This window comes from Panthera leo, chromosome A3 (genome assembly GCF_018350215.1).
Source record: "Panthera leo isolate Ple1 chromosome A3, P.leo_Ple1_pat1.1, whole genome shotgun sequence".
In the NCBI taxonomy this organism is placed as follows: Eukaryota; Metazoa; Chordata; class Mammalia; order Carnivora; family Felidae; genus Panthera; species Panthera leo.
The window spans coordinates 137726940-137749924 of record NC_056681.1 but is presented as its reverse complement, the minus strand read 5'-3'; the positions used below and the strand labels follow the sequence as shown (position 1 = coordinate 137749924).

General features: G+C 49.0%; 2 protein-coding genes across 8 annotated transcripts in view; one reads left to right on the top strand and one right to left on the bottom strand.

Annotated features, from left to right (window-relative positions):
* The window catches only part of EIPR1 (EARP complex and GARP complex interacting protein 1), a 121265-nt gene extending 114640 nt beyond the window's left edge, over positions 1-6625 (bottom strand). Inside the window, exon 1 of one of the 4 annotated variants that reach the window (XM_042933779.1) lies at positions 6194-6625. In XM_042933779.1, the coding sequence (XP_042789713.1) occupies positions 6194-6235 (42 nt within the window). In that variant the 5' untranslated portion in view covers positions 6236-6625. Of the gene's footprint in view, positions 1-4161; positions 4264-6193 lie in introns of those variants that run through there. The other 3 variants (XM_042933777.1, XM_042933782.1, XM_042933780.1) reach the window with 3 other exon arrangements.
* A 2475-nt stretch (positions 6626-9100) lies between these two features.
* The window catches only part of TRAPPC12 (trafficking protein particle complex subunit 12), an 82180-nt gene continuing 68295 nt past the window's right edge, over positions 9101-22985 (top strand). For 2 of the 4 annotated variants that reach the window (XR_006201026.1, XR_006201027.1), the window contains exons 1-2: positions 9101-9222; positions 17047-18235. Coding sequence is in view for 1 of the 4 variants with exons in the window: in XM_042933776.1 (XP_042789710.1) it covers positions 17051-18235 (1185 nt within the window). In the remaining 3 variants the exon portion in view is untranslated. The remainder of the gene's footprint in view (positions 9223-17046; positions 18236-22985) is intronic. The other 2 variants (XR_006201025.1, XM_042933776.1) reach the window with 1 other exon arrangement.

Genomic DNA, 22985 nt, shown 5'->3' with positions numbered 1-22985 from the left:
GAAAAACTAGAGAAGGTCTTCTTAACGTTGAAAGTTTCAAAGAAGTAAGCATGCAGGAGAGAAACAATCTTGTTTGCAGAGACGTTTGAAATAGTCGTGAAGAACCACCGTTCTGTTAGCTGTGAACTGCAGGTTAAACTCCAGCTCAAAAAGTTGATTTCTCCTGCCCAGTGCCCTAAGAGTGCGTGTGAGGGCATCTCGAGTCCCGTTTACACTCTAAAAAGTTCAAACAGTGCTGGAGAGACATCAGCGACAAAAGTTACAATCACTGGTAAAGATTAACATGTACAATATTCTAATATGCAGCGAACGTGTAAAATGGAACTGTGAGATGGCCCTGTGCTAAGACGTGTCACTGTGAAAATGCAGTGTCTCTGTGCTGAGTTTGGGAGCGGCCAATCCATTTACCATGTGACCACGCTTATTTTATGTCCTGTGAAACAACTCTCCTCCCTTTCAGGAAAGAGCTCGAAAGCCCACCCGAGAAACGGTAGTTGATTACTTGTCTCATTAACGTCAACAGACTCCCATCATCACCTTGCAGAGCAAATTTGACAGGAATAGCATGCCTGGACCATCTAGGCTACAGTAACAGAAACACGAGCACGAGGGGTCCCTGGGGGGCTCAGTCGGTTGAACGTCCGACTTCCGCTCAGGTCATGATCTCACAGTTTGTGGGTTCCGGCCCCGTGTTGGGCTCTGTGCTGACGGCTCAGAGCGTGGAGCCTGCTTCGGATCCTGTCTCTCTGTCCCTGCCCCGCTCGCGCTCTGTCTCTCTCTCTCTCTCTCAAAAATAAAAAAAACATTAAAAAAATGTTTTAAAGAAAAGAAAAGAAAAAAAACAGGAGGACAAAACGATGCAAGACCGGGAAGTGGAGCGCCCGGATGGGAAACCAGCGTTTCTCAGGTACGTAGCTAGCGAGTGCAACACTAAGCGGGCGATTTGGGATTTACGCATACAAAAATCAGGTGTTAAACCTAAAACTCACATTGTTCCTGTAAACATTCTGAAAAGCTGGGTAAACAAGTCTTTATATAACAAACACAAGTCTTTATATCTTGACTTCAATGTTCTATGTATCTTAAGTTCAATGGCTTAAGTTCATTCTACATTCGCTAATGACCTGTCGATGTGAACTCACAGGGTGACGAGTCCCTAGACTGTCCAGTCCAATCTTCTGGCCAATGCAAGAATGCTCTCGAGGCACTGTTCATAAACCCCAAATAGACACACTCCTCAAAAACCAGGTTCTGACCACCGAGTACCACAAATAAATTCCACACTTTTAGCAGGGAAGTCAAGGACGCCTCCTGCCCGATCCCACCAAAATCTCATTTACTCTTTCCCTTTTAGCTCCACTGTCACATTACCCAGAAGGACACATCAACTTCGGTACACAAACCAATCGCCCAGGCAGCCCAAGGAAATGCAGATTCTGATTCTCCAGGTCTGCCTCTGGTGACAGGACAGCTGCTGGTCGGGCGAGGACACTCTGAGTTGCAAGGGTCTACACAGCTTTCCTGACTCTGCCCGTCAGAACTACCTGGTCTCGGTGGTATCAGAATCCGTTTCACTTTACAGAATAGATTTCAAAAGCCAGACCGTCCCACCTCTTATGCCAGACCTTGTACCAACAGCTCAGGAGGGAACGGAGCTAAATTAGTATTAATCCAAACAGTTACAAAGCAGGATGTTAACTGCAACCCTCAGGACCGCCACGCTGCAGAATTCTCGGGGGTGGGGAGCGGGGAGCTGGCTCCTACCCCCCACCGAGGCAGCTCTTCCTTGCCCGGAAAAATGGGAGCAGGTACAACTTTTCTGGCAGGTTCTCCGGCCAGAGTCTAGGACTGGAGAGCACGCCAGGAGATGAAAATGCCCTTCTCCTTCCCTGTGCCGTCCCACACCCCCTCCCCAAATCTGTGGGCTTGGTCACATACAACCTCACCAGAGCCAAGGAGGAAAAAGAACTGAGGGGACGAAGTAAGGAAGTCAGAAGGAGCCATAATTAGGACACGAGGCGAGGACAAGGATGCCTGAGGTTCGGGAGGGTCCTACGGCCACGAGCCCAGAGCGATGTGCACCCAAGTACTCAAAACACGGCAAACACGGGTCCTGCTTGAGGAAAATTTAGCTGTAGAAATACATGCATGTATCTGTACAAAATACCTGTACACACAGAAGGTATATATGTACACAAATTGTACACGTACACGTGTACATACGTATAGATCCCATCCGAGCCACAGCACTTGAGAAAGAAAAAAAATCAAGAAGACAAAAGCAAGCACGTGAGTGAGCTGGAACAACAACAACAACAAAAAAAACGGGTGTGGGGTTCCTAACTCCACAACACAAGCAATAAGAAAAACCAATCATCAAAATTGGCTCCAAATTGAGGCTGAATCCGCGGTCCGCTTGGCTGCTCCCTCTAGGCTTCTCCCGAGCCTTGCTGTTTCCAGGAAAACATTCTCCCGTATCCCCCTTAACTACAGAAGCCAAAGTATGACCTTTGGTTGAAGACCAGCCCTAAGTCAGGCCCCTGATTCCCATCACCAGACCTACACGTGGCTCTACACGGTGTGGCCTGGACACAGGCAGCAGCCTTGGGTCACAAGCAGTTCGCAGGCACTGTGGAGACGGCCTCGCTCCCACCTGCCCATCACCTTGATTGACTCAGTGGCTTAGCAAATAGGTACCACGCACCTGCTAGGGGGCGAAAGAGAAGTAAGAAATAGCCCTGCTGTCCACTGGGAGGAAGGGGAAGTCTGCACTTGACCGTTGGCCTCTGACAGCAGCGGTGTCCGAACCGAGGGCCTGACACGGGGGAACCGAGGTGTCTTGTTCGGAATAAAAGGCCTCGGGGCGCCTGGGGAGGCTCTGCCGGTTAAGCACCTGACTCTTGATTTCTGCTCAGGTCATGATCTTGCGGTTTGTGAGTTTGAGCCCCGAGTCGGGCTCTGTGCTCACAGCATGGAGCCTGCCTGGGATTCTCTGTCTCTCTCTCTCCCTCCCTCCCTCTCTCTCTGCCCCTCCTCCACCCGCACGCTCTCTCTCCGTCTCAGGAAAAAAAAAAAAAAAAAAAAAAAAAATATATATATATATATATATATACATACATATATTTATGTATGTATATATATTAAAAACAAACAAAAAAGGCCTCCAAGAGCAAAGAGGGTGCTGAACAGGAGGAACCCAGGCCTGAAACCAACTTCTCTAACAATTACAAGAGGTTTCACTGCTCAAAACCAGAGTGTCCTCAATTTTAAAACGGGAAGAACAGTCCCCGCGCCCAGGGCTGGTGTGACAATTAAGCGGCCTGTCAGACCCTGGCACCTACCACCCGCTCAACAAAAGTCCGCCAAAAATGAAACCGAACACAAACCCCCACATAGGATGAAAGCCATGCTGGAGGTTTTGTGAGAAAGCGGACGGGCCTGGGGCAGAGAGGGACGGGCCACAGGACCCGGGTGTCCCGGAAAACAGACAACAGAACAGACAGCAACCTGGCCGGTCAACCTGCCGGAAGTCACCTGCAGGCTGCGGCCGGAAAGTCAACACCCACCAGCAAGACACAAGGGGAATGAGACAAATGGGGAAAAGGAAGCGTTTCCTCAGCAACAGAAAAATGGAAAGCTATACAAGAAAAATGAAATCGTAGAACCCTACTTGAATCAGCAGCCAGAAATATTTCTAGATCTAGAAAAATGAAGACCCTAAATAAGGATTTGGCAAGAAGTTATGATACAACTGTATCAGGAGTCTAAAGAAACACAGGGGAGAGCACAGAAAAAACTAAAAGCCCTTAGTGGCGACATCCAGTCACTACATGGTGTCCAAGAGGTAAAAGCAGATAGGTAAAGATGAGAAGAAAGTTTTCAGTTGGATGTGGTTGTTCTCAGGGAATCAGATCAGGTGGGATGGGTGTGTTTAGGGCCCGCAGATCTTAATCAGCTTTTCAGCAATTTGACTTCTTGAAAGGCTTGTAAACGCTACTTGGAATTTTTTTAACTTTAAATACACAAAAATAAACACAAGTCAAAAGTCCCTTCCTATAAGCTAAAAGATGCTGATCATAGGATACGAAAATGTTCTGTAAACACTAATGCGCTTAGCATTTTTATTTTAACAACCCCTATATGGCCCTCAAGCCTCATTACCTTCAGTCAATGGTCAGTGACCAAATCCCCATCTTCTAGGGTAAACTGCTCTCCACGGTGATGTGAATGTCACTGACAACCAACCCTCCACTGTCACTTTCGGTACTTACCCTTTAAACTATAATAATGGTTCTTCGAATTCCGGAATGTCACGACCCACAAGCTGTCCAGAGTAAAGCGGCACAAAAATGTGCTACTTCTTTCAAGATAAAGGAGAAAATCAGATAAAATATTCGATACCCAGGGCAAGGATCCACTCCTTGATATTAATCCCAGGAAAAAACATGTCAAACCCCAGGAAATAACGTGTGTTATCTCAAAGATCCAACACGGAAGATCAAAACCTCTGGGTTACTTAGGAGATTTCTTAAGGAGATCAAAAGTTACGAGGTAACCAGCAGAAGACGCGCACTTCAGGTAGCACATGGTCAGAGAAACTTAGATCTCCCCGTGCGTACCCTTTGCATGTGCCCACACGTGAACTGTTTCCAGGAGAAAGCCGTGTAACTTTGTAGTTAGGGGCTTTAAAGTTGGCTTGGGTTTAAAGCCTACCTAGGTTAGAGTCCTAAATCTATCAGTTACTGGCTAGGTTGCCTTGGCCCACAGGAAGAAAAACACCTACAAGGACGACTGAGAGATTAGAAATACATACACAGTCTTCAGCAGGGTGCCCAGAACACGGTGACCACTTTCAAAGGCTGGTAGTTAAGGCACAGTCTTGGGTGACGGAGCCCGCTGTCAAACCCTGTAAACTGCCCATTCCTCACAGGACACTTTGAAACTGCCTTGTATGGGTTTATCTGTAAGAATTTTGTCTCACTACAATAATTACACACTTATTGAATGCTTACCAAGGGCCACGCACCTTTCTAAGCTGTTGAATTAAATGTCTCAACTCATTTAATTGTCATAACAGCCACAGGGGATCGAGGCTCATTTTCCCATTTTCTTGGCAAGGAAACTGAGGCCCAAGGCCGCACAGCTAGTAAGTGCTGGAGCCAGGATCTACACTTCAGGAGTTTCGGGGGTGGGCAGGCTTTTCGCAACTAACAGTGCCACTTCTCTCACTGTAAGCTTCTTGAAAGCAAAGATCATTTCTATTTTAACACACATTTGGGGCGCACAATTATGTATCAGATACTTCCTAGAGCAATGAACAAAGGTTGTTTTTGTTTGTTTTCTTGGTATGTGTCCCTAAGTGCCTTAAGCAGGTTCTCAAAAGCCATCAGAAGAGATGAAAACCAACACAAGGCTCTACCAGGTCCTACACAATGCGACCCACCTGTCCTTCCAGCTCCTCCCTTACCCCCTCACTCCTCCACTCCATCCCTACAGACTTCCTAGCGGTCCTGCCAAATCGCACATGCATTCCTGCTTCACCGCTTACACTGTGGGGGCTCACGCACTTCAGACATTTACTGAGCACCTACTACGTGATGATCACGGTGAACAGGCCCTGGAGTACAGGATGAGGCAAAATAGGACATTAGTGGGAAAGAGGTGAGATCCGAAGAGAGTCTGTGGTTCAGTTCACAGGATTATACCAGTGCTGATTTCTACGCTTTGATCAATGTGCCATGGTCTTGCAGTCCTCAACATTAGGAGAAGCTGGGCGAAGGGTGCAACAGAACTTTCCGTTTATCTTTGCAACTCTTAGGTAAATTTAACACTGTGTCCAAATTAAACGACCCCCTCACCGCCACCACCCCCAAATCACAGATACGGCGCCAGCCTCTGGGAGCTCCAAGGCGGGAGGAAATTGCACACAAGTAGCCAGCCTGCAGAGAGCGGTGGGAATCAGGCCCCAAACAACGTCCAAGGGCTGCCGGGAGAGGGGTGGCGGGGTGTTCCCCGGGGGTCGTGGGCTGCGTCCACCCTGCGTCACGCAGGCCCCAGGGTCTTCCTGGATAAACAAGTCCTGTAAAGGAGCCCCCCCGAAGCCTCCGGGTCCTCAGCGGGACAGGGGGAGCTGGGGGTGCAGGAGGGCCTCGCTCTACAAACGCGCGGCGCCGGGGGCCTTGCTGGGACTCACCTGGAACTCCAGCCCGTAGATCACCGGCGCGTCGTCCTCCATGCTGCGGCCGCTCACACGCTTAACGCCTGTCCCCAGAGCGGACGCGCCCCCAACTCAGCACCCATTCATTCCCTCCCGCCCAGGCGGCACCGAACCGGGAGCTTTTGCGGCCTAACTCGGCTCCCGTAGGCCACACTTCCTGTATTTTCCTGATGCGTCATCAGTACGCTCCTCGCCGGCGGCCAATGGCAGCGGCACCGGGCTCGTGCGCGTGCTCATTTGATTCCATCCGGGTTCTCAACCCTCCTGACCTCGGGAGGCGGACGCGGCGGGGAGGAGCGGGGACTAGAGCCAGTGGGGTCGAGAGCCGGGCGGGTAGAGGGGTGGGGGAGGGTCCCGGCGGAGGGGAACCGGAGGTGGCGGAGGGGCGTGGGCGGGCTCCAGGGCCTCGCGGGGTCGTCACTCCGCCCCCAGCCCGTAGTTTTGGGGCATTGAGACGTCCCATGCTGGGAGCCCTCCGCGCTCCGTAGCTCACAGAGAACCGCTCACGTGGAGCTGTGGCGCTGCCCTTTATTACCGTTAGTACTTTGCCCAGCGCGGGGACTGATGCTTTACAGAAGCCGGCTTAAGGTTCTTCTAACCCTGCCACTAGGGTGTCATACTTGCATTTTAGAGATGAGAGGCTGCAAAATTGACCAACGGTTGAGGACAGGGAGGTCGTAAGGTGGGAAGCTAGGATGTGTGCCCGGTCTGACTCACCGAGGCTCTGCCCAGGGTCCTCAAGGTCAGGAGCCACGCTCCTTCAGGCGGCAGGCGTGCCGCAGTGTCCGCACTTGGGGGAGGGGCGGGGGGAGCATGTACTACCAGTGCCGCTGAGCGATGCTTGGCGCCACACCTCTGGCAGGATCTGACCTGCATTTGACTCTAAATGGGAGCCTGCTGGGAGACCTTGGGTTCCCTGGGCATCTCCAAGCATGGAGGACTTAGCACTTCCAAGGCACCTCCCTTGACCGACCGTGTCCTTGGCAGTCACAAGTGAAGCTGCATGGAGTCCCAAAGTGCCATTAGCAGAAGCCCTTTCACTAAGCTGAATTCCACTGGTTTAGAAGACCACACGCTTCTATAACTGTGTGATTAATTTTTTTTTTCTCTACTCTTAATCTTCTTGACAAATGAGATGTCACTTCACACCTGTAAGGATTCCTGGTAGCAGAAAGTCAAAAAATAGCACGTGTTGGCAGGCAGTGGAGAAAGGGGAAGGCTTATACCTGTTGGTGGGCATGTAAATGGATACGGCCACTGTGGAAAACAGGTTGGAGTTTTCTCAAAAACTTAAAAATGGAAGTACATACGTTCCAGCAATCCCCCTTCTGGGAGTCAGAGGAAATAAAACCACTATATCAAAGAAATATCTGCACCTTATGTCCAGAACAGCCTTAATCACAGTAGTCAACACGTGGAAAAACCTAAGTGTCAATAGACAGATGAATGGATAACCAAGTGTGGCATTCACACGTGCCCCCCCCCCCCCCCCCCCCCCCCGCGCACACACACAGTGGAATATTACTTAGCCTTAAGAAAAGAAGGAAATCCTGTCATTTGCAACAACATGGACGAGTCCGGAGCACATTCTGTTATGTGAAAAAAGCCAAACATAAACAAATACTGCACGATTACACATACATGTGAAATGTGAACAAATGTGTGTGTGTGTGTGTGTGTGTGTGTGTATGACGTTGTTGGAGAGGAGTACCTGAGTGTCTCAGTGGGTCAAGCATCCAACTTCATCTCAGGCGACTATCTCGCGGCTGAGTCGGAGCCCTGCGTTGGGCATTGGGTGCTGTGCTGACAGGTCAGAGCCTAGAGCCTGCTTCAGATTCTGGGTCTCTCTCTTTCTCTCTCTCTCTCTCTGCCCCTCCCCCCTCAAAAAATAAACATTAAAAAAATAATCATTGTAGCAGAAGAATGGAGCTTACCAGAGGCTAAGGGGGTGAGAGGAATGGGGAGATACTGATCAAGGGATACAAGTTTTCAATTATGGTGAATGAGTTGTGGAGACCTACTGTACAGGTGTCTATAGTTAATAATAATGTGCCCTATACTTGACACTTTCAAAGAGTAGATCTCAAGTGTTTTCATCACATATGTATAAAAAAGGTAAGTATGGTGGATACGCTAATGTGCTTAATTGTGGTACTCATTTCACAATGTATACATGTGTCATGACATCACATTGCACACCTTAAATATATACTGTTTTTATTTGTCAAAACTAAAAAAATTAATCAGTTATGAAGGGAAGACAAAAATGGTTTTGCTCGGTTGTATGCCAGCGCCTCACGCCCTGGCAGGCATCGTTAAATTTTGATGGATAGCTGCTGGATGGATGAGGAGTCCTCAGTGATTACAGTAAAAATCAAGGAAGCAGACCCACAGATCTGAGCATCGTATTCATCGTCTCTGATTGCCTGAGATTAAGTTGTGGAGCTAAGAGAATGCAGAGTCTTTATATTGCTGGATTAAATCTACCTACCTACTACTGATATTATTCCTACCAGCTTTACGGTTAACATTATTACACAAGTACAAATGCACAGCTGAAAAAGTAGAAAATACTGATAAGCACAAAGAAAAGTCTCTAAAAATAAGTATTTCTTGGGTGCTTTGGCCAGAAATAAAAAAGAAAGGGCCTAATCCTCTCTCTTCCACCTACCCTCTGGCTCAGGTTTCCCTGTAACCTGAGGATCAGGCTTAGTTCCCTCCCTATCCCGAGGGTTGTGGTCAAGCATCCCCGCCCATTCCCCCGCCCTTCGCATCACCTTGGAGCGCACGCTCCGCCCACCGCAGCACGAACCGGAAGCGCGCGAAGCAGCCGGCTCCTGCACTGGGCATGCGCGGAATCAGACCGACCGTCCAGCGCGCGCAGGCGCAGAAGCCGGGGAAGGTGCCGGGTCGAGTCCCTCCTTCCGGTATTCATCCACCTTCTCTCCGGACTCTGGTCGCGGCCGCCCGTGACCGCCTCTCCAACCCCAGTGGGCGGGTGGCAGGTGAGACTCAGGGCCCGGGCTGTGGGGAGGGAGTCGGGTCGTCCCTAACCGCAGCCCCGCCGGTCCTGACCTCAGCCCCTCGCTGGCTTGTCCCATGGCCGGTCCTCCCGCAGAGAGAGGGGGGGGTCTCTTCTGTGTCTCCCCGTTGGGGAGCTCCTCTCCGGGGGCTCCTCCTAAGGGACTCTTGGGGGGGGATGCTCCCCCAGGTCTCCTCCTTGGAGGTCTCCTGCAGGTCCCAGCTGTGGCACTCAGCAGCTCGGCCCTGAGCAAGCCCCTTAATCTGTCTTCTTGTGAGTCTGCTCTTCTGTGCACGGACATGACCTGCCCACCCAAACTCGGTATCGTGCGGGTAAAATGCGGCGGTTTGTGCGAAAGCACAGACGCCAGGGTGAATGTTGCCTATTATTACACATCCTGATCCCTCCCAAAGCAGCCTTCGGGACGGGACCGACCGATAGTGTTGTACACCGTGAAGACTGACAGCCTTTGTTGTAAAACACAATGCTCAAAGATAGCTTCTAAAACGTGTCGGTTTTTCTCAAGCTTGGACACAAAAGTTTAACCCCAGTGACACTTGGACGTACGGTTTCTACCTTTTTATGGTGGTTGGAAGATAAGGTGTCCTTCTATCCAGATGCTTTACTCCTGGCTTCTTTTCGTGAATTCAGGAGATGGTACCCAGTGACAGACCAGGCGCCCGGCCCACTGTGGCGGGATGGGAGAGGCAGAGGAGAGTGCAAATAGGATACTTTAGCGGTGACATGTCTCACCCCGTCCTCACGTTCTGTGGTTGCTAACAGGATCTTCACCAGTCCAAGAGCCCGTGTTACCGCTGTGCTTCATCATTAAAATCACAGTTACCGTGCTTGTGTATACGTAGCTCCTTACGGTGTAAAAGTGCCTGTGCACCAGTCACTGGTTGTTCCTCGTTCCCCCAGTGTGCAGTCTAAGAAACCAGGACTAAGACGAAGTTACTCCTCAAAGGTCACTTAGCAGGGAAGCTGGGACTCCAGCAGTTCTTAAGAGCTTGCGTCCAGTGCTCTTCCTGACTCCCCCCTGCTGCTCTGGATCATGATCTGTCCCAGCAACCTCGCAGGGAGAGCAAAGGCGGAAAACCTGTGTTGAAATCCTGCAGCACCAAATATTGTCAGTGTGACTTTGGCCAGATCACTTGGGTTTCTCTGCTGTGTGATGGACGTAATAGTCCTTTATAAGTTGGTCCTGAGGATTGAACAGGACAAGACATGTCGGGGCATGTGGGTGGCTCAGTCAGATAAGCGTCCGACTCTTGATTTCCACTCAGGTCATGATCCCGGGGTTGTGGGGCTGAGCCCCGAGTTGGGCTCTGAGCCGAGCGTGGAGCCTGCTTGGGATTCTCTGTCTCTCCCTCTTTCTGCCCCCCCCCCTTGCTCTCTTCCTCAAAATAAATAAACATTTCAAAAAATAAGATAATAAACGTAAAATGTTTCATCTATTGTGGGTGTTCTTTACATGGGGTTTTTTGTAAGTCTATGCTAATTAGATTTCCACTATATGACGTATATTTTCACGGAAATGGGGTTTACACTATTGCAATCTGGTAAAAGACTTATAATTCCAACATCATGTCCACAAAGGGGACCTGCCCTATTGTAGTTTTAGTTGTTCTTAGTGAAACTTTTCAGTTCTCAAATAATCGCTTAGAGTTAGTACTTAAAACAAAAAAAATCTTAAGGCATTAATTAAGGGCCTTGCGCAAAGCACTCACCTGAACAGAAAGTCTACTTCAGTTGCTGCCATGTTGATGCTAACATAAGCCGAAATGTCTGTGGTTTAATAAAAATTATTAAGTCAATAATAGAAGTAATTATAGTACACACAAATCAAAAACCTACCTGTGCTTTCCCGTTTTTTAACTATGCAACGTGAAGACCCCATGTAACATTCATGAAGATAACACAGAGATCGAGTGCACACCTGGCCCAGTCTTCTGCCCACAAGCATAAGAAATGGACAGTCGTCAGTGGCTTTCTCACGTGTCCCTCCCTGATCAAACCTTCCCTTGGCACCGCCCCCAGCTCCCTCTCCAGATGAATTGAGTATTAGCATCACCTGGCTTTTGCACTTGTATTCCTAAAACAATGTATTGTTTAATTTACATGTTTTTGAATTTTATATAGAAAATCATACTGCTTATTTTCTAGCATGGCCCATTCATTTTACATTTAATGTTCCATTTTCAGTATGCTGTTTACTGTGCCTATGAGCAGTGCTTGTGTCCAGTGGTTTTTTTTTTTTTGTTTTTGTTTTTTTTTTTGATCTTTGGAAACCGGCGGGTATTTTGTTTGGATTTGCTGTTTATAAGCATTCACAGTGCTAGCTTATGGTACCACGTGCAGGAGTCCCTCTGTGATGCATAGGTCGTGGGACCTCTTACTGTCCTCACCAGGACTCTTGAGAGTGAAAAGAGGTACTTAATGGAATGTAAGAAACAAAGCAGGTGAACATACAGGGAGAGGGGGAGACAGACAGAAAGAGGGAAAGGAACCGTAAGAGACGCTTAGCGATAGAGAACAGACTGAGGGTTCGTAGAGGGAGGTGGGGGGGGGGGGATGGGCTAGATGGGTGATGGGGATTAAGGAGGGCACTTGTCCTGTTGAACACTGGGTGTTCTATGTGAGTGATGAATCACTAAATTCTGTTCCTGAAAACAAAAAACAAGGTAGTTAACTTTACAGTAACCATATGCACGAAGTGGAAGCATCCTGCAAAAGTCAAGATGCGTGGCTGCAGAGTCACAGGATATGTGCTTGTGAAATGTGTATCCTTTTCAGCCTGTTCAAATCTTTGGCCTGTTTTTCTGTTGGGTTGTTTATTGTCTGGTTGAGTTCCGGGAATTTTTATCTATTCTTCGTATTAATTAAGAAATCTGGCAGTACCCAGTGTAGGGGAATGTGTTGAGCAAGAATACTTTCACACTGACTACCCATGTAAACTGGTACAAACACTCGGGAAGGCAGTTTGGCATTTTCTAGTAAGGAAGAAGACGTGTATTCTCTATGACCCAACGTACACATAACGTGTATTTATTTTATTTTAGAGAGAGAGTGTGTAAGCAGGGGAGAGGGAAAAAGAATCTTAAGCAGACTCCACAGAGCTCGGCACAGAGCCCCACGCGGGGCTCCACCCCACGGCCCTGGGATCGTGACCCGAGCTGATACCAGGAGTCAGACGCTCAAACAACTAAGCCGCCCAGGCGCCCCACATGTAACGTTTAACAACGTGAGGAAATTTGCTTGTGTGCACCAGGTGACGTGTATAAGAACGTTCCCAACAGCACTGTCTATAGTATCAGAAACCCGTCAGCGCTGGAACAGATTGTGTGTGGTGCCATCACACAGCAGCCTCGTCAACAGCACAGACGAATTAATTCCAGCTTCGCACTACTTTTGAGGTTGAATCTCAGGTTAGAAGTTGAGAAGGGAAATTAAGTCAAAAACGAAAAAAAAAAAAAAACTAAGCAAAATGTTGTTTGAGGAAGTAAACGTGTAGGAAATGAAAAACAAGAGTGTGACAAATTTCAGAATATTACCCCTAAACGGGAGAGGAGTAAATGTTAGAGTGTATTGTCTCAGCCACATGTTATGAATGATTTATATCCACTCAAAGTTTATTGGAAGTTATTTACAGGAAACGTACCTTTAGAAGAGAAGGGGGAAAATGACAAGGAAAGAACCTTGTAAGGTCTCCAGCTGAGAGACGTAAGAAAACTCGGGAGGCTCACAGGCTATCCTTTTCTGTCCGGAGTCCCCCCTCCACCCCATGCCATAGTGCAGCTTGCTCAAGTGCGTGTGTGAGTTACTTAGTTTTCTCTCAGTGGTTGCCTAGGGCCGGGTTCCCGAGAGCAGAGTGGTCTGAGTTACCCTGCTGTCTGACACGGGAGCACACCGTGAGTATTGGTTCCTGGTCTGCAGGGCATTGCAGGCAGCCCATTGGCAGTGGTTTTTTATAAATACGTAGTTTCTATTCAGAAATTAGGATTAACAATACAGGTTTTGCTCTGGATTGGGCAGCGTCTTTGTAAACCTTTTCACTAGGAAACATTGATTTTCTAAATTAGATTGGATAAGAAGTGAAGTTTCTGAAGAGAATCAAAACATAGTTACAAACAGGCACTGATTCGAATGTTGCTTTTTAACTTAGCTTTCTTCTTTTGAGAATATTATTTCTTTTTTTTTTATTTTTTTTAATCTTTATTTATAATTTTTGAGAGAGAGACAGAGTGTGAGCAGGGGAGGAGCAGAGAGAGAGGGAGACACAGAATCCGAAGCAGGCTCCAGGCCCCGAGCTGTCAGCACAGAGCCCGACATGGGGCTTGAACTCACGAACGCAAGATCATGACCTGAGCCGAAGTCGGACGCTCAACCGACTGAGACACCCAGGTGCTCCGCTGAGAATATTATTTCTTTAAAAACATTTTCGATATGGGGCGCCTGGGTGGCTCAGTCCGTTAAGTGTCCAGCTTTGACTCAGGTCGTGGTCTCGTGGTTCATGAGTTCGAGCCCCGCATCGGGCAGTGTGCTGACAGCTTTGGGTTCTATGTCTCCCTCTGTCTCTACCCCTACCCCACTGGTGCTCTGTCTCTCTCAGACTCTCAAAAATAAATAAACATTAAAAGATAAAAAAATGAAAAATTCTTTGGAAGTATAGGTAAATGAAAATAAAAACATCTCAGGTGAATTGGCAAACCCAGTTGCTGTGTCAGAGCGTTGTATCCTTTGTCTAGCTGTTGTGCGGAAAAGTTACATTCCCACTATCAATAAATAAGTTTCCCCCCAAATTCCCTAAGAACTGGCATTTCTAAAAATCCACCTCTTTCATAACCTTTTTTTAGATCATAGTTTGAGTCTGTGTTTCTTTACTGCTGAAGTGCTGTTTCTTGCTGTAAGTATCCAGTCCACATAACGAATGGGTCTCGCCTAGTAATTAGCCTTCTCTTATCCTGTGCCTTGTGGGAAGTAACTCTGTTACCTGTGGACAGTCTTTCCTGCGGGACCCTAGTCAGTCCGTCTTGATCTAATACATAGAGATTAACCTTGACTGGCAGTTATTTCTGTGTATTTTGAGAGTAGAACGTTCTCCACTCTTCCTGCGTGTGAAGAAAACGCTGTGATTTTGCCAGTTCCGATATTCTTTGCCTTTCCCTGTAATTATACGTATCAGACCTTTTCTCATACCCTACGTTATTCTACAGTTAGCCGTTAGTGTCGTGTTGTGATTTCCGGAGTTCCCGTCTGAACCGTTTGTTCTGAGACAGGCTCGGTCCTGGCACCAGCTGCGGCCACAGCATCTCCGTACCAGGCGCGGCACTAGGGGCCGGGGTCCTAGGTCCTCACGCAGTTAGGCAGGAAGGACCAAACTCCACTCCTGGCAGGGTCACCTACAACCAGTGATTGCATTTTTAAGTGCCCTCTACACCCAAGGTGGGGCTCGAACTCACAACCCTGAGATCAGGAGTCGTGTGCTCTATCACTTGAGCCAGCCGGACGCCCACTACCAGTGGTTGTAGATGAGTCTTGTCACTGCTCTCATTGTCGGTGTCCCCTTCTGTACGTGAGGGCACGACGGCATCTCGTTCAGCTTCTGCAGAGGCGAGAGGAAGTCGTGTTTGTTCCCGTCCTGCACGTGACTAGGCACGTCCACTCCTCATGTTCCCCAGGCAGCCTCCAGTCCGCCTTGCTGTGAAACATTACCAGAGCAAGGCTTTTGTTCCTTGTCCGTTGTGTTTTTGACTCATTTTTAGCTAATGATCGGAGAGATGTGTAATAAATAGGGAATCGGTAACTGACAATGCTGGACAAGACACTTCTCCAAAGTGCTCAACTTTGATTATCTGCTTTAAAATGCTCTTGTTTGGGGGCACCTGGCTCAGTTGGTTAAGCATTCTACTTTGGCTCAGGTCATGATCTCACGGTCCGTGGGTTCGAGCCCCGCGTCGGGCTCTGTGCTGACAGCTCAGAGTCTGGAGCCTGCTTCCGGTTCTGTGCCTCCGTCTCTCGCTGACCCTGCCCAGCTCATGCTCTGTCTCTCTCTTTCAAAAATAAATAAACGTTAAGAAAATTAAAAAAAAAGTAAAATGCCCTTGTGTGTAGATCTCAGGGTGGCCAGGCTTTAACAAAGAAGGGCTGCTGATTTGGGGCAGTGTCAAAGTGCTGGTAAAAAGTCATCTCATCTAAAGACCATGCTTTGTGAAGACCAAGAAGGCATTTTATTTTTTCCTAGAAAAACCCTCATCTTTCTTAACTGGGATTTGTTCCCTAGAAGAATAGAACTATCTACGGTAACGTTTGCTCAAAAAGTCCTTTAGGAAAAGGAGGCATTTTCTTTAGACGTTAAACTCTTCGTTTCATTTTGTGGCCTCTGCCATCCCGTGTCCACACAGCATTTCAGCTGTAACTGGCCCTGGTTTCTCAACTTACTAGCGGCACAGCGTTGAGCAAGCTGCATGAGCTCTGCAGGCGCCAGCCTCCTCATCTGCCCGATGGAGTAGGTCTCAGGGTGGTTCTGAATCCAGGAAGAATGTACACGCACAAATCTTAGATCGGTGCCGAGGGCCCGGTGTGTGCTAGTAACTGGTCCAGTTTGCTGCCATCAGCTCTAGCAGTCAGCGTGCCTCAGGGAGGATGTGGAGAGATTATTACAGGTTGGAAGAGGACGTCTTCAACTGAATCTTAAAGAACACTTAGGGTTTAAAGAGCTGGAGACCTCACCCCCATTAGGATGGCCAGTGTCAGAAAATAGCAGGTGTCGTCAAGGACGCTGAGAAATCGAAATCCTTATGCACGGTCTCACAGAATGCAACCACTATGGAAAGTGCTTTGTTGACTGTTCAAAGAACAATTAAAAATAGAATTGTCGTAAGATTCAGCAATCCTGCTACTGGGTGTATACCCAAAAGAATTGAAAGTGGGGACCCCGAGATGTTTGTACACACATGTTCCTACCAGCAGTCACAGTAGCCAGCGTGTGGAAGTGACCCAAGTGTTCGTCAGTGGATGAGTGGATTGAAAAAATGTGTAGACACAGTGGGGTATTGTTCAGCCTTAAATGATCAGGGAATTCTGACATACGACCACCTGGGTGAACCTTGCGGACGTTACACTGTGTGAAATAAGCCAGTCACAAAAGGACAAGTACCATGGCGTCCCACTTAAGTGAAGTACGTAGAGTAATGAAGTCCAGGGAGTCATGAAGTAGAAGGCGGTTATCAGAGCTGGCAGCGGGGGTGGGGAAGGAGGGCCCCGGGAGGTGGTGCCTAACGGGGACATTGTTTCAGTTTGCAAGATGACAAGAGTTCTGGGGATGGACGGTGGTGGTGGTTGCACACTGAATGCACGTGACACCACTTAGTTGTAAACTCAAAAAATGGTTAAGACCGTAAGTAATATAGATGGGGTGTGTCTTTTACCGTGATCAATCAATCAGTCAGTTGATAGATGGCTGGAGAAATGGAGTCTTTCGAATATGTAACTGACAAAGATTTTCTAATAGACTTAATTTTTTGGAGCAGCTGGAGGTTTGCTGCTAAATTGAGCCGGGGGTTCAGAGGTTTCCCGTGTGCCCTGTGTCTCCCCCACAGTTACATGCAGTGCACCTGCACGGACACATCATTATCCTCCAGAGTCCACGGTTTACCTTAGGGTTCACCGTTGGCGGCGTGCCTTCCGTGGGTTTGGGCAAATGTATGATGTCATGTGGCCACCATTTGTCTATAAGTTTAAGTCAGCTCAGTAATGACGGAGGTGGAAAGCTGATGAGGTTGGTTCATTTCTGTCTTGGCTTCAGGACCATGGAGAACGCTAACGGTGCCAGCCAGAGCGCGGCCGAGGAATCTCTCCCGGCCGATGGGCGAGCCGGGAGCACCACTCCGCAGGGAGAACAGGGCCAGCTCCTTTATCACGAGGAGACCATCGACCTCGGTGGAGACGAGTTTGGGTCTGAAGAGAACGAGACTATATCGGAAGATTCTAATCATTTTGTAGATAAGCTTAATGAGCACATGATGGAGAGTGTCCTCATTTCTGACTCTCCTAACAATAGCGAGGACGACACAGGTGAGCTGGGCTGTTTGCAGGATGTCGTGGAGCCTGCAGACGGTCATGCTGATCCCAGACCGGAAAGTCTGGTGGGTGAAGGAGCAGTCGACGCGCTGAGCAATGACACTGGAAGCGACGGAGACGGGGGAGACCGTGCATCTAAAGGCGGCTCTGACGCGACCCCCGACCCAGAGCTCGAAGAAGTAAAAGGTGCTCCCGCCTTGGGAGAAGAGGGTGCCGAGGACCCGGGCCCGGAGGGGCCGGGGCACAGCCCGCCTTGCAGGCAGTCCCCTCGTGAGGAGGAGCCCGTGCCCGTGTGCACCATTTTCAGCCAGTCGTTCGCCCGCTCCCAGCCGCCCCTGCTGCTGCGGGACGGCTTCCAGTCCCAGATGGTGAAGTCTCCGAGCTGTGGCGGTGCCAGCGACGCGGTGGCCAAGACCCCTCCCCAGGCGGTCCAGCCAAGCCCCAGCCTCAGTAAATTCTTTGGTGACCCCAGCAACTCTAGTTCCTTGGCCTCGGACTTCTTTGATTCCTTCACCACGTCCACTTTCATCTCCGTCAGTAACCCCAACGCGGGCTCTTCCGTTCCCGAGAAACGGTCTTCGCTCTCCACTCCGGTGGGACAGAGATCCCCGGGTTCCGCTGCGCCCTGTCTCTCCCCAGGGATTGAAAAGTCAGAGTCCGCCGTTCCCACGGCTTCCCTAGAAATTCCTCAGTCTCCAAAACCGTTTTCCCAGATCCAGGCCGTGTTTGCAGGGAGCGAGGACCCCTTTGCCACCGCCCTGAGCATGAGCGAGATGGACCGCAGGAGCGATGCCTGGCTCCCCGGGGAGGGGACCCGGGACATCTTGATTTCAGTGGCAACCCAACAGTACAGCACGGTGTTCGTAGACAAGGAGAGCCTCACCATGCCGGGCCTCAAGTTCGACAACATCCAGGTAGGTGCGGGCCGCCTCGCAGGGCACTTCCCAGTGAAATAGGTCGCCCGTGTCCACATCCGGCTCCTTTCCATCTCGTTCTGTTTTCCCCGGCTTCTCACTCACCCCCCATTCACGTGTGTATGTGTGTGCATGTGTGTATACACACATGTAAAAACGCCTTCAAGGACTGAAAAATCTGCCTTGTCCAGCAATTCCTAAAATTCTCATTTTGAGAGTCCTCGTTATGTCTCTAGTCAGTTTGGAACTCCGTTGATTTCCCTAATAAAATGTGTTTAAGGCACTAATCAGAGTCTTGGAAGTGAACGCCCACAAGGTAGATAGTTACATCAGAATTCTCAGAAATAGCTGTGAACCTTGTGTGAGTGTGTTATTTGTGACATTGAAGCTTCAGCGAATAAGCCCCATTCCTTTTTTTTGTTGTTTACCAAATAACGTGCTTTATGTAGAAAGAGGTTTTATACATTTCATTAAGAAAAATATGAATGCCCCCTCCAAAATAAAAAATCACAAAAATGTCTGAATGTTCTAGAGAATAAACAGTAACATAGAAGAGTTCAATCTAGTAATCAAAGACAATGAGATTATTTCCATTTTCCATTATCTTATTTTTTTAATGTTTATTTATTTTGAGAGAGAGAGAGCGTGAGTGAGGAGGGGCAGAGAGAGGGAGGGAAGGAGGGAGGCAGAGACTCCCAAGCAGGCTCCACGCTGTCAGCGCAGAGCCCGTTGTGGGGCTTGAACTCACGAGCTGTGAGATTATGACCTGAGCCGAAACCAAGAGTCGGACGCTTAACCGACTGAGCCACCCAGGCACTTCCTCCATTTTTTGATACCTAATTAGTCTTTTCATTCATGATTATTCCATGTTTGTTCAAGTGTGGGAAAATAGTCTGTCTTGGGCAGCCCTGACGGGACCATAAATTGTTACAAACTTTTTTAAGTAAAGTTTTTAAATCAGCATCCGAATGTGTATGTTATTTGATCCAGAAATACCAGTCTTAGGAATTTTTTTTCTAAGGAAATAACGTCACTGGCATAGAAATACCCAGCTTTTGGGATGTCCGTCGGCGTGGGGTTTATTACTGCAAAGCATCTGAAACGATCTCAGGGTCCTTTTTCAAGAGGCTGGTTGAATACATAAGACTCATTTTTGTAACGGATGTTTCTGCAGGTAATAAGATATTAAAACTGATGGTTCAGGGGCGCCTGGGCGGCTCAGTCGGCTGAGCGTCTGACACTTGATTCGGGCTCAGGTCATGATTTCTCAGTTTGTGAGACAGAGCCCTGAGTCAGGATCCGCCCTGACAGCGTGCGGCCCGCCTGGGTTTTCTGTCTCCCTCTCCGCCCCTCCGCCACGTGTGCGTGTGCACTCTCCATAAATAAATAAGTAAACTTTAAAAATAAATAAATAAGATAAAATAGGAATGATGAGATAACAGAATTTTTAATGAGATTCTTATTAAATTTGAAAGCCTGAGTACAAGATGGCCTGAAGCGTGCGCCGTGCGGTAAAAACGTTTACACGCACGACACGCACACGACACCTACTGGTACGGTCAGGTCGCTGGCTGGCTGGCGGTTGCAGCACATCGGGCAGATCGCAGGGGGGTCGTCAGCTGTTGCCCGGCCCGGTGCGTGGGGGGCGCCGCCCCGGCCAGGCTGCAGCCGCGTGTCCTGCGCGTGTGTGTCCTCCCAGAACTGGAGGCGGGACCGGCGGTCTCCCGCAGCCCCGCTGCACACACCCGGCTGGGTCGGAAAGCCCAGTGCGTGTTGGTGTATGTTGGTAAACCTTGGTGAGCCGCTGAGCCCGGGACGAGTGCCCCACTGGGGACGTGGAGCCCTTAGTTATTTTCTGGGGCCCGAGAATCGCAAGCCCACAGGCTTTGGACACTTCGCATGTTGGTCTCGACGGCTGTTCAGGCACCAGACCCACACTTGCCGCGCGCGTGCTGTCGATGGGGCGGTGTTCGAGGCGTCCCCTCCACCCGCTCAGGCTGAGCTACTGAACATGTGCTTACCTTTGCGGGATCTTTCTAACGCATCCCACTTACGGGCTCTGAGTCCGGGGGACACTGGAACCCGTGGGATTAGGTTGACGTTTCCACACGGTCCTTCCCTGGCCCCGTGTGCATCCACTGTACCCGCGGTGGGGGCCTTCATGTTCTGCCTCTTGTCTCCTCCCTGCCCCCTTCCTGGGGTCTCTGTGCTCTGCTGCTCGGTTCCCGGGACCTCGGTGGGACCGGCCTCCCGGCGCTTCCTCTCCAGAGAGTGTGTGGTTTGCAGTTTGCTTCTCCCACTGATTGTAATTCTCTCCCGGTTGGCAAGAGGCCTGGGGTGAGCGCGTGACGTTTCATGGACGGGGCCACGAATGCTGAACACAGGGCAGGCTGGTTAGGGTCAGACCGTGACGGTCGTCCTGCCCAAAACGTCAGTCATTCTTGAGTCAAGAAACACGAGCTCCGAAGCTCTCTGCTGGTTGCACCTGGACTGAGTCACGTAGGAGACCCTGGCATAGGTCCTCCCCCGCTTTAAAGCTGCTGTGACTTCCCTCCCCAATTCCACGCTGCTAACCGTGAAATACCCAGAACGTTCCACGAGTCAGCAAGGACTCGGGAGCTCCCACTGCTCGGGCAGAACGTGGGGGGACAAGCAGGAGGCAGTGTTTCTTCCTTTATTTCCTGCAAGAGTCCCTCCGTAACGTCTTGCAGTTCACAGTGGCTGTTTCGGGAACCTCGTGGTGAGTTGAAATTTGAACGAAGAACAGTTCCCAAAATACCTTTGAGCCTCCCACGTAGCAAATGTGCTAGATGCGTGTTCACTTGTATATCACCCTTCAAAGAACCTTTCATTCCCACAACAGAGAAGGAAAACCGTACGGTTAACCTTGAATGGACGGGCTGGTGTATTTGCCAGAAGACGAAAGATTGGCTTTCCTGTTAACTTTCTGTGCACACCAAGCTTTTAAGACCATGTCGCGGATTTACCTGTAACTGAGTTTCGCCTTCGTCACCGTTACTGTCGCAGACTTGTTCATGCGCAATCAGCTTTCTAAGGCACTCATGTTTGACGTTTTTCCAAATTGCTCACCTATTGGTACCTAATGAAAAATTGCCTTCCTGTGGGGTAAAAGTTGAGAAGATTTTGAATTTGTTTCTTTACAAAGTGACATCCATGGCAGTGTGCGCTAAGTTAGCGGCTTAAAGAGCGTGCGTCACACCATCCCACCAGAGTGATGTCAGGAGGAGGACAGGCTCTTTTAGTTCATTGTGGCGTCCGTGGCCTCTGTTCTGTTTTTTTGTGTTTTTTTTCAATGTTTATTTTTGAGAGAGAGACACAGAGTGTGAGTGAGGGAGGGGCAGAGAGAGAGGGAGACACAGAACCGAAGCAGGCTCCAGGCTCTGCTCGAACACAGGGCTCAAACCCACAAACCGTGAGACCATGACCTGAGCCGAAGTCGGGTGCTTAACCAACTGAGCCCCCCAGGGGCCCCGTGGCCTCTGTTCTTCAAGAAGTAAATGGGAAGTTTGTGGGGAACTAGTTCAGAACGAGTAAGGAACGGAAGTAGAGAATTGTTTGCCTGGCGCACCTGACGCGCCCTTGGGGACCGGATCCTTCCACCACCCCCTCTCCTGTCCCCGGTTCTCTCCTCCCCCGCCCCTTTCCCGCAGTGGGATTTGACAGGAGTCCCCTCGGGGAAACCCGCCGTCTACGTGAAATCGCCCTTCCGGGCCGTTCCAAGTCCTGTGGCAGGAACCTCCTGGAAGCCAAAGACGTACCTGTTACTCAGGACTACCAGCTACAGATATTCTCAGCTTTAGTTGTGTGATCTTCGTTTTCATTTTTAAAGGTTATTTTTTTTCTGGATGTGCAGTATGTTTACAGTATAAAGTTCAAGGTTGACAGATGTTTTTCCCATTTAGCACTTCAGAGATGCCCTTCCAACGTGCTCGGGACGTGAAGTTTATAATAATTTTTATCTTCGGGGCGTCTGGGTGGCTCAGTCGGTTGAGCGTTCCACTTCAGCTCAGGTCATGACCTCAAGATTTTGGGGTTCAAACCCCACACTAGGCTCTGTGCTGACAGCTCAGAGCCTGCTTGAGATCCTCTCCCTCTCTTCTCTCTCTCTTTCTCTCTCAAGAATAAATAATCATTATTATAATTTTCATCTTTGCTCCTCTGTACCTAAGTACATGCTCTCCTCCAGTTGAGTTTAAGATTTTATCCCTGGTTTGCAGCTGTTTGACCCTGATAGGCCTTCACATGGTTTTCTTTTATGTTTATCTTGCTTGGGACTCGACCTTGTTGGTTTGTCGTTTTCACCAGTTTGGGAATATTTTGGTCCTTACTTGTTCAAATAGTTCTTCAGTTTTCCGCTCCCCCCTCTCCACTTCTGGGACTGAGATTCCACATATCATTTGCTATCGCCAAAGAGGTCACAAAGGATTTCTTTTTGCTTTTCAGTCTTTTCTCTCTTTTTGCTTAACGTTGAAATTCCTGCTGTTATTTTCTTAAGTCCATATATCTTCTCTTCTGTACTTTTTAGTTTGCAGTTGATGCTTTCCAGCGGAGTCTTCATAGTTTTTTTCTCCAGAATTCGCGTTTGGTTCTTTTTTAATGTCGTTTTCTTTATTTGCTATGTTGAAGTTTTACTTTAGATTCTCAAGCACATTTATAATAGCTGTTTTAAGGTTCTCCATCATCTCTGTAATCTCAGGGTCTGTTTGTATTTCTGTTTTCTCTTGGTTCT